Source organism: Anoplophora glabripennis, unplaced genomic scaffold (genome assembly GCF_000390285.2).
Source record: "Anoplophora glabripennis isolate ALB-LARVAE unplaced genomic scaffold, Agla_2.0 scaffold59, whole genome shotgun sequence".
NCBI classification, from domain to species: domain Eukaryota; kingdom Metazoa; phylum Arthropoda; class Insecta; order Coleoptera; family Cerambycidae; genus Anoplophora; species Anoplophora glabripennis.
Genome location: NW_019425991.1, coordinates 1,106,672 through 1,120,896, shown reverse-complemented (window position 1 = coordinate 1,120,896; position 14,225 = coordinate 1,106,672). Strand labels below are relative to the sequence as shown.

Here is a 14,225-nt window from a genome sequence, read left to right as displayed (position 1 = left end):
GGGAAGGTGTGTAAGTGTTAGTCGTGTGGGGATGCCCCCTCACGGGGGCGTACGTGTCTTTTGGTGTATTTGTCTGTCTGGTATATTGTTTGTCGGGGGTCGCAATTTTAAAGAAATGTATTCTAAAGTAATGCAAATAACTGATAAATAAGTAAAAACTTACCTGGGCATAACCCCGGCACAGGTGCTGTAACAAAGATGCCGACGGCGTCTATGCTTAAGCCGGGGATTAGGTCGGTGATTAAAAGGAAAGAAAGGGATTCTTTCCAGGTAGCCTTAATAAAGGCAGGTAGAATTTGCTCCTTGCACTACACTTTCACAAAACACGTGTGCTCTGGTCGGCTGCCCGCTAGGAACTGAAGTAAAAGCGTTACTTTTTATATTTTTGATAAAGTTTCTATGGTCCAAATATGCAAACAAACTAGTTTTCCCAGTGTAGGATTCGTGGAACAAAATAAAAAATCGATAATCTTACCCCTGTGACAGACCAGGACACAGACAATTAACATCAGCGCACACACTGTCCACTTCATTGCTATCCCATAATAAAATTAAATGTTAAAAACTGTCACATTAAATAGCCTCATTACCTCGACAGTAATTTGCGCGAAATTTATGTAAAAAGATAATGGCTTGTACTTGGAAGCATATTGCTTCGCTTTTCTAACGAATTTCGAAGTTTTCGAAATGTTTCTGCTGCTATAGAAAAGGGTGAGGAAAATGTCTGCTGCTATAATTACCCTTTTAGGATAAACGAAGTTATTCCTAGGGGATATGCCTCACTACTCCCAAAATTTCATCCTAAAATAGCGTTTAATTATACTCAATGAGATTAAAAAATAAGCTGCCCCAGGGTAAACAAACATAACCTCGAACAGTTCAATTATCTCCGGATTCTGAAAGAGCAAGAATTTTTACATTCAGATACGTGGTTGACTTATTTTTCATTTTAAATATTATTTGAAAGTCAGATAACCCTTCTAGACACGAATTCAACGATATAAGGTCATACTTACTTTTTTTTTAATGTAAAAAACTGTCTTTTGTGTCGTACTGACGACTATTTCAAACAATCATAGTCTCCTCTATACTTTAAAAAACGTACCTACTCTTTATTAATCTTTTTCTACTTACTTTAAAGCTTTTTTTTTCTCAAAAGAAAATACAAATTTTAATTGTGATTGGATGCGGAGATAAAATCCGTAGTTAACAGGAGGCATGTGACTTATTTCACCATAAGTATGCAGATCAGAGAATTAGTGGAGCTACAATAAGTAAAGTATCCAAAAAGCTTGAAGAAACCGCAAGTATAAATGATTTACCTGGATTAGGAAGTCGAAGAACGGTAAGCGAAAATGAATCGCTCAACGTTACTGAAAATCTTTACTGATCCATGAGATCTATCTCAGCCAACTTCAACTTGTCGAAGTCCTCGGATCACAGAACTCTGAAGTCCCAAAAGTGGCATCCTTACAAAGCCAACGTCTTACAAGAACTATGAGAGCAGATTGCAGAAGATTGCGAGGAAATTAGAAATTTATTTGGAAGACAACCCAACATGAAAAATCACATAATTTTCGCTACCGAATGGCGTCCACCTAACGCTTCCGGTTATACCAGAAGTTGACGTCATCTTCGTTATTTTAAATGGAAAACCTTGTATATTGTTGCAATTTTGGATTCTACATCAATTTTTAGGTGAAAGGTTTCCTATTCTTAAACTTAACTGTTTTTGATATTTGATTTTTTTTTCAAAAAAAGCACTGCCTAATTCAAAAAGATGTGTATTTTACAATAATAAAGCTAGATAGAGCGATAAAATTTATAGTGGACATAACTAAAACTCTAAGCTTCCCTGCCATAATTTCAAAATGACTGAATTTCATACAGGGTAGTAGAAATTTAATGCCGAATTTAGGCAACTTTAAACAATCTTAATTTTTTTTTTAAATGGAACACCCTGTATATTTTTGCGCAACTTGATGAACAATTATATAAGATTTTCCAAGAATTTTCCGCAATTTTTCTTTCGCTAATTCACTTCTGTTATATAAAAGCGAAGTGATTATTATTTGGACTCCAAAATATTAATTTTCACTAAATCTGTACTTCATTTAAAAAAATACAGGAAAACTACTAGAAAAATCGAAATTTTTACATAGGGTCAATTTTGTAGGAAATTTAATTTTGAACACTTTTTTTCGAAAAAATGCATGTTCATTGAGATATTTGCAGTTTTTGATAAAAAATGCTGGTGGTTGCTACGTGACACATGCTTTTTGCCCTAAAAACCTATACTGTTCTATAAAAAAATCTCAGAGTAAAAAAGTTCGCTCATTTGTCCCTTATTTTCCTGGACTAATTACATTATTTCTTGATTTTGTTCATTTTTGGGGCCTACATTTTGTACCACACTTGTATGTAACACGTTCATAAATTCTAAATAAACGGTAACATATAAATAAATAAAATATATATCAGTAGCGGCGTAGGTTAGTACATACATTTTTATCTATTGCTTTAATTGACAGTTTTCTTACAATCGTTTGAAGCCAAAGCGATAATAGAACCAAGGACTGATATATTACTGTTCCTTTATCATTTATACTCTATAATTACGTGAAAAACAGTTGCCGCTGTCACTATGCATTGCGGAAAAAGTTGAATGCAATTTCTATTTTATGTATAGGAAGTTGATCCCGTCTTGCAAGAAATTCCAATAAAATTTCAGTACATTTTTAGTGGAAAACAATTGGTCTACAAAGAATTTACGAGAACGTAAAATATTTTTAAGGTCTGAAGTATAATACAGGATGTCCGAAAAAACGTCGTCAGGTAAATTTAAAATATTTCGACATTTTGTTTAATCAAATAAATAATATACTTACAATTATTTTTTTTAACCTTCACTTTAATTTGGCCAACAGAAATTATCCTGATAAGTTGTACCTGTGCACTTGCCGTTGTTTTTTCAATCAACGGGGGCTAGCCTCCTCCGTTCAGTTAGACTGCCGTAGTACTGCCTCTGAAAAGGTAATTATTTCAGTATTTGTTATAGGTACAGTGTATTTTTTTGTATTCGTTTTCAAGTTTTCTAGTGATATTATGAAAAAGCGTGTATACGAATGAAGTGAACTGAAATGAGTGAAAGAGGATGCTGATACCAGTACTTCAAGATAGCCATAAGTACTTCAAGATAGCCATTCAAATATGTCATATTTCAGTTTTCACCGCCTGTGATGGTGGTGGCAACTTTTTTTTACAGTAATGGCATGATTATGTAAGGTGGTTCAGTTTATTTATTAATTGTTGCCAAACGGCTAAACATATTTCAATGAAATTTCATAGACGTTAACTACCATCGAGGGAGCACGTTCTGCAATGAAAAATTATTTTTAGTTTTGCCAGTGGCGTCCTTACTAGCACGTTACTGGGTATTCTAAAGAAAAAATTGCTATGTCACTGCTTTTTCATAAAATAAAAACCAGTTTTGGATTCTACATACAATTTGGAAGGGAAAAGCTTTCTTTCGATTTTTCTGTATGACTCTGCGTTTTCGAGTAAAAAAATCAACTCACCTCTTTTATTTTTTATGTTAATGAAATTGTAACAGATTTAATTAGTGGTGTACAACAACAACAGTACGAAAATATATAATATAAATATGTAAGTTAAAAAAAAATGATAGTAAAATGAAATTCCTAGAAAGCTAACTAAATGTGACACAGTTACCAATTAATTTGACAGATTTCACGCTTTTTTATGCGCTATCAAGCAGGTAGATGTTACAACCAACCAGTCGGCAAGAATACCCTTTCTATGATTTCTAATAAGACTGCATAATTTTTGAAACTAGAACACCCTGAAACATATACAGGCCATTCATTCCGAAGAACATCGGCAACGTTACTGGCTAATACAGGAGTTGATGTAGTAGCAATCAAGAGTCATGGAGGGTGGAAATCAGCCACAATTGCAGAAAGTTATGTTACTAACAATTTAAGTAATGAAAATTGAATAGCCAACAGGATTCTTTACAATGACACTTTCATTCCAGGTTCTAGTAGTACGTCGCATCATGCTGTTTTAATGGATAAGTCAGATAATATGGAGCCTCAGGTGACTGAAATGGAGCGGGTCAAATCGTTTTGAGAAGAATATTACAATNTATTAGCACGCCCATGGCCGATTCTTATCTCGGGGTTTTATTACTCTCTTTCATTTCCAAACAGACTATAAAGATATTTCAATGAAAATTTGTAAACGTTAACTACCATCGAGGGAGCACGTTTTGCAATGAAAAACATAATTTTTAGTTTTGCCAGTGGCGTCCGTATTAGCACGTTATTGGATAATTCTAAAAAAGAAACTGGTACGCCACCGCTTTTTCATAAAATAAAAATCGGTTTTGGATTCTTCATTTAATTCGGAAAAAAGAAGCTCCCTTTCGATTTTTCTGTACGACTCAGCGTTTTCAAGTAAAAAAATCAAAAACTCTTGTAACACATACAATGTAAATGTAATTTCATTTTTTATGTTAATGAAATTGTAACAAATTTAATTAGTGGTGTACAACAACAACAGTAACGATAATATAAAATAAAAATGTAAGTTAAAAAAATAACAATAATTCCAAATGAAATTCCTAGAAAGCTAACTGAATGTGACACAGTTACCAATTAATTTGACAGATTTCACGCTTTTTTATGCGTTATCAAGCAGGTAGATGTTACAACCAACCAGTCGGCAAGAATACCCTTTCTATGATTTCTAATAAGACTGCATAATTTTTTAAACTAGAACACCCTGAAACATATACAGGCCATTCATTCCGAAGAACATCGGCAACGTTACTGGCTAATGCAGGAGTTGCTGTATTAGCAATCAAGAGACATGGTGGGTGGCATCAGCCACAATTGCAGAAAGTTATGTTGTTGACAGTTTAAGTAACAAAAATGAAATAGCCAACAGGATTCTTTACAATGACACTTTCACTCCAGGTTCTAGTAATACGTCGGATCATGCTGTTTTAATGGATCAGTCAGATAATATGGAGCCTCAGGTGACTGAAATGGAGCGGGTCAAATCGTTTTGAGAAGAATATGACAATTAGTAAACGCGAGGGGAATAATTCCATTTCTATCCAAATCTTCTGCTTTTACGTTCGATCTATCTAGTTTTAAGGGTGGTAGTTGCTGTAACAGGGCCTCTGACGTCAAAACTAATCTCGCTTGGGTCGTAATCTGGTGCTTATTAATTATTTTTATGTCTCGGGCCCAGACACGGCCCAATCCAGACGATAACGGCGCCCAATTTAATAAAACTTCCTGCTTTTCAAACTGGTGGCTTGAGCGCCATAAAAATACTCCAAAGTGGGCGGGGAATCCCTGAAATTGTCGTCTGCAGAATTAATTTGGGATTTACAGCTTATTTTATTTGATCGGAAGGCAGATCGTCCTCCTCCAACTTCAGAGATATTTNTCAATACGAAATTTCCATAATAACCATTTGTGGGCGGATGAAAACCCTTTTGCAATTGTTGAATCAAATCATCAAGAACAGTTTTCAATAAATGTTTGGGCTGGTATTATTGACGGTTATTTGATAGGCCCATTTTTTCTCCCAAGAAGATTAGACGGACAATCGTATTTACACTTTCTTGAAGAAGATCTGCCGCCAATGCTTGAAGACCTTCCTCTTTTATTAAGAAATCAGATGCGGCTAATGCGCGATGGTGTGCCTCCACATTTTAGCTTACGAGTGCGTGAATTTTTAAATCTCGACTATCGCGATCGGTGGATAGGCCGCGAAGGAACGCAGTTATGGCCGCCCAGATCTCCCGACCTTAATAGTTTAGACTTACTTTTTCTGGGGTCATCTGAAAAGCTTAGTGTACGCAGTGCCGATTCAAACCGAAGAAGAGTTACGAAATCGTATAATAGTATGCTGCCAAACCATAAGAGACAGCCCAGGAATTTTTGAAAATGTACATCAGTCTATGCGAAGAAGAGTAGATGTTTGCATACGTGTGGGTGGAGGACACTTTCAACAACTACTGTAAATACATATTAAATACATTATGACACTTTACCCAGACTACTAATTTTTATTTCATTTGCCTTAAGGGGGCATTTAATGAGCTTACCGTTTTTTCTAGCCAAACATTTAATATTATGCCTACGTGAACGTCATTTGTGAAAGTAGAAAATTAATTTTTGCCCCACAAAAAGTTTTTCCACGCATGGTGGGTGTCTACAAAATGGCAACAAAATATCACAAGCAGTCTCAATGAACTTGGAGAAAAAACTTTTTTTGGATTTCATTTTTTTACGTGCAAATGGTGCGTCGTACGAGAGTAAGTCTAGGGACCGAATTTGCTGTAAAATAAATGGAAATTTTTAAAATAATTTTAGTTTTTAGAAAAAGCAGTGGCGTACCATTTTTTTCTTCAAAAATGTTTAGTTCAAACCTCGTACGGACGTCATTGGCAAAGATTTTAAAACAAACATATCTGGAGTGATAAGAAAATTATAATAAAAAAGTAAATAATTTCTTAAAACTGTAACACCCTGTAGCTCAAAAATTAAGAGGTGTAGGACATATGTTGATATTAAGTTTTCTTTTTAAAATGACCCAAGGATTCACACCCTTAAGTATCGGCATTCAATTAATAAACAACCTGTATAATAATGCTATTGCATCTACACCAACGGAGGAATAACGGACATGCGTTTTGTAAGGGACATGTCAATGGTAATGGCGTTGAAGCTCGTCGTAGGAATGCCGAGGCTTATCCTAATCGTCCAAGTACTTCTTGTTCATCATCGGGTCTGGGACAGTGAAGGCTTTGATAAAATCGACATTAAGACATTGTAATATAATTTTAGAACCAAAATAGATAATTCAGTGAAATGTAGTAGTTATCTTTCTGGTTTCCTATCCCCATCTATATCATCTGAGAGAGTAAAACAATTTGTATTCACGATTAAAATTAGTTGTGATATGCAAATTCGTCTTTATTAAATTTGATTTGAAACAAAAGTCAACGGCTTCAAGTGATCAAACTGATTGATTTATTATACATGAACGGTATCAGACTACAACCAGAATTTCTTGTCAGTATTGCATAGATCGGTGGTGCAAGTTATGCATTTTCCTAACTCCCCGACGGGATTGTCGAAGGAATCACAGAAATTCGTCTCGTTCGAGCCTTTCGGAGGCTGCCAACATCTTCTTTGGACCAACGTGAGGGCGCCCCCTAGAAAAAGTTATGTCTTAGATGCCTTTTAAGAAGTGTATTTCTTACTTTGATATGCCACCAGAGCCTCGTAACATTGGGCGTTACGACCGGCGCAATCTTCGTACACCCCTATTNTCGTCCTCCTACAACTTCAGAGAGAATTTTTTTTTTAAATCCCATAACGAGAGGAATACCTTGCACTGGAGGTTTTTGTCCTTGAACAAATTATTTAGTGTTGATGGAAGAACGATGTTCGGGACTAGTTAGGAACTAAACTGTTTTTTTTTTTGTTTAGACATTTCAGAGACTTCGTGGTGATAAATTGTATATGCGGCAGGATCTTTCACTTAGCTTTAATGAAGGTATATTCCCACACCCTGAACGACTTGAAGTCGCCGCCGGGGTGGGGGAGGAGTGTGAAGCCCCAGAGGGATAAACGCCCTCTGCTGTAATAAATTTAACCTCGTAAATTGCCATCCCGCCCGAAAAAATTGAATGGGCCGATGATTTATGTAGAGATAGGTGCTGAGAGTGACCCCCGCGGTGTATTTGAGAAGATAAAGTAAATATTCTTAAAACTGAACTGTTTATTTTCAGGTTCCTGTCCAATAATCGCTTGACGATGCTGAAGAACGGAACGTTCCTCAATCTGACAGCGCTGGAGTCACTGTGAGTAAAACAAATACGAGAATCCCGCTTCTGATTTTTCGTATCCCGCTCCTGATTGCTGTTTTCAATTACAGGACCCTGAACGACAACTTTATTAGGATCATCGAGCTGGGGGTGTTCGGAGACGTTCCTAATCTAAATTCCCTGTAAGTTTTGACGAGATAAGTCCCGCCGAGTCGACTTTTTACTTTTAAAGCCTCATTTTTATTCCAGAAGCGCAGGCAGTAAACCGCAAAGAAAGACTGTTTAATAACGATTCCTCAGTTGAAAGGATTATCTGCCTAGCGCATCATTTATCCAGTTTTAAGCACTAGTCACAAAAATGAAACGATAATTTTTTTTTAATTTTAGGTGATTTTCAAAAGGCTGTAACTTTGCGAAAAATTATCATAGGGCAATAAAATGAAGCAAATGGAAGCTTGAAATTTCTAATTTCGGGATCTCAAAATCAAAAACTTTTATCGTCTACGTGCTCCGAAAAAAAAACAGCCAATTTCGTATTATTTAGATATATTATTTATCGATTTGCTTTTGTTTTCAATTAATGTCAAAAAAAGTAAAAAAATCAAAAAATCTTATTTTTCCCTTTTTTTAAATTGTTTATTAACGATTTTTTGCATAAAATGTTCCTTTTAAATTTTTTAAATAAGCCATTTCGATGGGAAATTCAATTCTCTACAAAATTTTTCCTATGAACTATATCGATATTTTGCTTCGTTTTCGAGCTATATTTAAAAAATTGCAAAAGTGCATTTTCACCCCTATCTTCGATTTCAACCTTCTAATTTAATGGAACCCTTGGTTTTTCATTTTTAATCACCCTTTGAACAAGTTATGTGATGAAAATCCTTGAGCGAATCCTTCTTTTTTTTTTTCAAAAAATGAGAATTAAAACGTATAAGGGTAAATGGGACGAAAATCGAAAATTGACTAATTTCAGCGACCATACAATTTTATCTACTTTTTTATGAAGCAATGCCTATCTACTAAAAAAAAACTAGAGGCAAAAAAGTAAAAAAAATAAAAAAAAATCGATTTTTTTTGCTGTTTTCAAATTGTTTATTAACGATTTTTTGCATAAAATGTTTCTTTTAAATTTTTTAAATAAGCCATTTCGGTGGGAAATTCAATTCTCTAAATACTTTTTCCTATGAACTATATCGAAATTTTGCTCCGTTTTCGAGCTACAATTAAAAAAATGAAAGGGGTGCATTTTCACCCCTATCTCCAATTTCCACCCTTTAATTTAATAGCACTCTTTTTGCATCTAAAATTCAAATCAATAGAATAAGAGAAAGAAAAAAGTAGGTTACCGCACATTTCACAGAGAAATAAATTTTCAAACATAAAAAGTTCTGACTTGTCTCCCGCCAAGTAATAAACGCGAAAGAGTAACGGCAACAGCGCAATAGAGTATGAATGAGGTTAGGTGGCGGGAAATTTAAGAAAACGTTTCGATACACAAATTAGTCATTAGAAATGGATTACATTCAAGTTGTGATTGTTTGTGTAATTCAATTTATAATAATAAAATAAAATCGAAAATTTTCCAATGAAGTATGTTTTTGAAATCTTTTTTTATTTGTAAAGTACGAACAAGGAAATATTTATACTTTGCAGCACAGGGCACATAACAATCTTATGCATTTTCACAACTATGACATTTTTAATATAATTTTTCATTTTAATATTAACATTTTAATAATTTCAGCATATTTTTTTGAATATTTTTGGCTGCAATAACATCGTACCACAGTGTAATACTACGTATATCAAATTGTATTATACTTTCATAAATGCAATCACTTTAAACCCTTATCTCAATAAATTATAGGTAGAAATAGGTACTGTGAATTAATTTTTTTTAGAAATATTTTTAAATGTTAGGTATATTTTATTCTGATTCCGGTAGATAANTTCGGAGACGTTCCTAATCTAAATTCCCTGTAAGTTTTGACGAGATAAGTCCCGCCGAGTCGACTTTTTACTTTTAAAGCCTCATTTTTATTCCAGAAGCGCGGGTAGTAAACCGCAAAGAAAGACTGTTTAATAACGATTCCTCAGTTGAAAGGATTCTGTCTAGCGCATCATTTTCCAGTTTTAAGCACTAGTCACAAAAATTAAATGATACATTTTTTTTTTAATTTTAGGTGATTTTCAAAAGGCTGTAACTTTGCGAAAAATTATCATGGGGCAATAAAATGAAGCAAATGGAAGCTTGAAATTTCTAATTTCGGGATCTCAAAGTCAAAAACTTTTATCGTCTACGTACTACGAAAAAAAAGCAGCCAATTTCGTATTATGGAGATATATTATTTTTGCAATGCGAAATCAAATTCTGTGAATTATTCTCGAATTATTTATCGATTTGCTTTTGTTTTTAATTAATGTCAGAAAAAGTAAAAAAATCAAAAAATCTTATTTTTTCCTTTTTTAAATTGATTATTAATGATTTTTTGCATACAATTTTCCTTTTAAATTTTTTAAATAAGCCATTTCGATGGGAAATTCAATTCTCTACAAAATTTTCCCTATGAACTATTCCGATATTTTGCTTTGTTTTCGTGCTATATTTAAAAAATTGCAAAAGTGCATTCTCACCCCTATCTTTAATTTCAACCTTCTAATTTAATGGATTTTCATTTTTAAACACCCTTTGAACAAGTCATGTGATGAAAATCCTTGAAGGAATCCTTCTTTCTTGCAAAAAATGAGAATTAAAACGTATAATGGGTAAACGCGACGAAAATCGAAAAATTAACTAAGTTTGAGCGGCCATATCAGTCAATTTTCATCCAAAAATACTTTACAGTCTCTTATTTTGAAGGAAATTTTATCTACTTTTTTTATGAAACAATGCCTATACCTATCTTTACTCAAAAAAAAACTAGAGGCAAGAGTAAAAAAAATTAAAAAATCGAATTTTTTTGCTGTTTTCAAATTGTTTATTACCGATTTTTTGCATAAAATTTTTCTTTTAAATTTTTTAGATAAGCCATTTCGATGGAAAATTTAATTCTCTACAAAATTTTTCCTATGAACTATTCCGAAATTTTACTTTTTGTTCGTGCTATAAGTATTTAAAAAACTGCAATAGTGCATTTTCTCCCCTATCTTCAATTTCAACCCTCTAATTTAATAGCATTCCGCAGTTTTTTCATTGACCCTTTCAACAAATCATGTGATGAAAATCCATGAACGAATCCTTGTTTTTTTTTTGCAAAAAAATGAGAATTAAAACGTATAAAGTAAACGCGACGAAAATGGAAAAATTGATTAAGTTTGAACGGCCATATATCAGTCAATTTTCATCCAAAAATACTTTACAGCCTCTTATTTTGAAGGAAATGTTATCTACTTTTTTTATGAAACAATGCCTATACCTATCTTTACTCAAAAAAAAAAACTAGAGGCAAGGGTAAAAAAAATTAAAAAATCGAATTTTTTTGCTGTTTTCAAATTGTTTATTACCGATTTTTTGCATAAAATTTTTCTTTTAAATTTTTTAGATAAGCCATTTCGATGGAAAATTTAATTCTCTACAAAATTTTTCCTATGAACTATTCCGAAATTTTACTTTTTGTTCGTGCTATAAGTATTTAAAAAACTGCAATAGTGCATTTTCTCCCCTATCTTCAATTTCAACCCCCTAATTTAATAGCACCCCGCAGTTTTTTCATTGACCCTTTCAACAAATCATGTGATGAAAATCCATGAACGAATCCTTGTTTTTTTTTTGCCAAAAAATGAGAATTAAAACGTATAAAGTAAACGCGACGAAAATGGAAAAATTGATTAAGTTTGAACGGCCATATATCAGTCAATTTTCATCCAAAAATACTTTACAACCTCTTATATTGAAGGAAAATGTATCTACATTTTCTATGAAGCAATGTCAATACCTATCTTTACTAAAAAAAAAACAGGCAAAAAAGTAAGAAAAAATTAAAAAATCGAATTTTTTCCTTTTTTTTCAAATTGTTTATTAACGATTATTTAGCTTAAAATTTTCCATTTAAATTTTTAAATAAGCCATACACAAATTAGTAATTAGAAATGGATTACATTCAACTTGTGATTGTTTGTGTAATTCAATTTGGCATAATAAAATAAAATCGTAAATTTTGCAATGAAGTATGTTTTTGAAACCGAACTACGAGTACGAACAATGAAATATTTATACTTTACAGGAAAGCGCAAATAACAATCTTATGCATTTTGACAAACTATGGCATTTTTAATATAATTTTTCATTTTAAAATTAACATTTCAATAATTTCAGTATATTTTTTAGAATATTTTTGGCTGCAATAAAATCGTATGACAGTATAATACTATGTATATCAAATTGTATTATACTTTCATAAATGCAATCGCTTTAAACCCATGTCTAAAGGGCATCGCGAGCCAGTGGGCTAGGGAAGGGGGNTATCCACATGGAATTAATCTTTTATGTACATATTTACGATAATGTTTCATACAGGCAATTTGAATTAAATTCTGTACATTTAATTAGTTATTTCGCGCTAAGTATTAAATGAAATCGTGTTGGGTTCGTTGATCACTATATGTCACATAATCTCCATATTATTTTAAATTAAAATTAAATGCAAATTCATATTTTGGAAAGTTTAAATAAATATTACTAAACATAAATTAGGTTTTATGTAATAGTGTTAGCAATAAAACAGTCGTATAATACGTGGGTTTTATAGGACGGTTCATATTTATTATTTATTCGATAAAATCTAATGCATGTAATTTAGTTTGGCTGCAAAAACGCACAGAATTTCTACAGTGTAGGAAAGTACCGATGGTCTATCAGAAGTTACTTGAGAGCGATAAAGTAAGCCATAGAAATCCATGTGATAGACAAGGATGGCTATAATGAAGGCGTCTAATCGTCAACGCCCATTTCGCCCTTCCACAAATAAGAAGTGGATCTTATTTGTGGAAGGGCGAAACGGGCGGTGACAAAGAGAAGCCTTCATTATAGCCATCCTTCTCTATCGCATGGATTTCTATGGCTTACTTTATCGCTCTCACGTAACTTCAGATAGAACATCGGTACTTTCCTGTCCTGTATGTCGCGCTAAGTGAGTTGATCAAAAACTATCATCGTTGCCCTTAGAACAATAAGATTGTTAAAAGTGAGGTGTTTCAACATTTTAATTTTTTTACAAAAATAGTTACAGGGTGTCTAAATTTATAAGCCTAATCCCCGCAATGTTTTAATTTTTTTAATTAATGTCAAAAATAGTAAAAAAAAACAAATTTGGTACACGGTGTGAGTGTACCTAGAGTATTAATCGACAGTATAGGACATGAAAAAAATCTGGGAAATGACCATTTCACGACTTTTTGTTTCGGCAAGCTGAATTTATCACTATAGATGATAAATATTATGTACAATATTTAGTATTAGTATTATATTATTAGTATTAGTTTCCACAATCATAAAAATGGGAGGAAGATTATTTACAGGATGGTTAATTGTATAATTTTTAGGTAAATTCACGTTTTTCCCTTATAACTTTTTTCCGTTCATTTCCACGAGAAAACAGTAAAGTACTTTATTTTCGTCTTCAAAAGACCTACAAAACTAGCCATCGAGGGTCAAAAGATATTGATTAGATCAAAAGTTATAAACAGAAGAAGTTTATTTATGACTTTCGAATAAAACATCTATAAACTGCGTTATTATTACCAGAACGTTTTGGCATCGCATCCTCTCATTCCGTATCACTGTCTAATAACTCACACGAAAACTGGAATCAGCAAGTTGAATAGTTTACAAGTTATGGCCTTATAAACAAATTACCTAATTATTAGTCTGGACGATCCCGAAGATCTTCCACAATAGAACTGATTTTTTTCATGGTAGATTTCATAATAATACATTGAAATCTATCATTTTTTTTTAATTTCAAATTTGCAACCTGGAAAGTTTTTTTATTTTTTAGCCTTAGTTGCAAAATGAAATATACGACGCACGCGCGTGATATAGTCAAAGTTGACGGCCGATTGTTAAACAAATTAGTTTGGTAGCGGCAAAAAAATACTGTGATAACTGGCAACCCGAGAACTATTCCAGATAAAACCTAGTACTTTCCCAGATAAAAATATTTTATTTGTGGAAGTATGTTAAGTGCATTCAGAAATATTGTCAAAAGTCAGTGGGTAGCTTGATTTTTCGGCGAGCCGTGGCGTGGCGGAAGGGTGGGGGAAGTGAACGACAGCGAGTCCGAAGAAAATGACGATAATATTCATAGTCCTGCCGTTAAATAAGCGAAATTCGCTTGAAAATAATATATTT

General features: G+C 33.1%; 2 protein-coding genes across 3 annotated transcripts in view; one reads left to right on the top strand and one right to left on the bottom strand.

Annotated features, from left to right (window-relative positions):
- The window catches only part of LOC108906881, a 60,465-nt gene extending 59,901 nt beyond the window's left edge, over nucleotides 1-564 (bottom strand). Inside the window, exon 1 of one of the 2 annotated variants that reach the window (XM_018710321.2) lies at nucleotides 476-564. In XM_018710321.2, coding sequence (XP_018565837.1) covers nucleotides 476-533 — 58 coding nt within the window. In that variant the 5' untranslated portion in view covers nucleotides 534-564. The remainder of the gene's footprint in view (nucleotides 1-475) is intronic. The other variant, XM_018710329.1, reaches the window with a different exon arrangement.
- Nucleotides 1-14,225, top strand: part of LOC108906367 (relaxin receptor 2) — a 145,348-nt gene that overhangs the window by 119,014 nt on the left and 12,109 nt on the right. Inside the window, exons 11-12 of the mRNA XM_018709603.1 lie at nucleotides 7,838-7,909; nucleotides 7,984-8,055. Coding sequence (XP_018565119.1) covers nucleotides 7,838-7,909; nucleotides 7,984-8,055 — 144 coding nt within the window. The remainder of the gene's footprint in view (nucleotides 1-7,837; nucleotides 7,910-7,983; nucleotides 8,056-14,225) is intronic.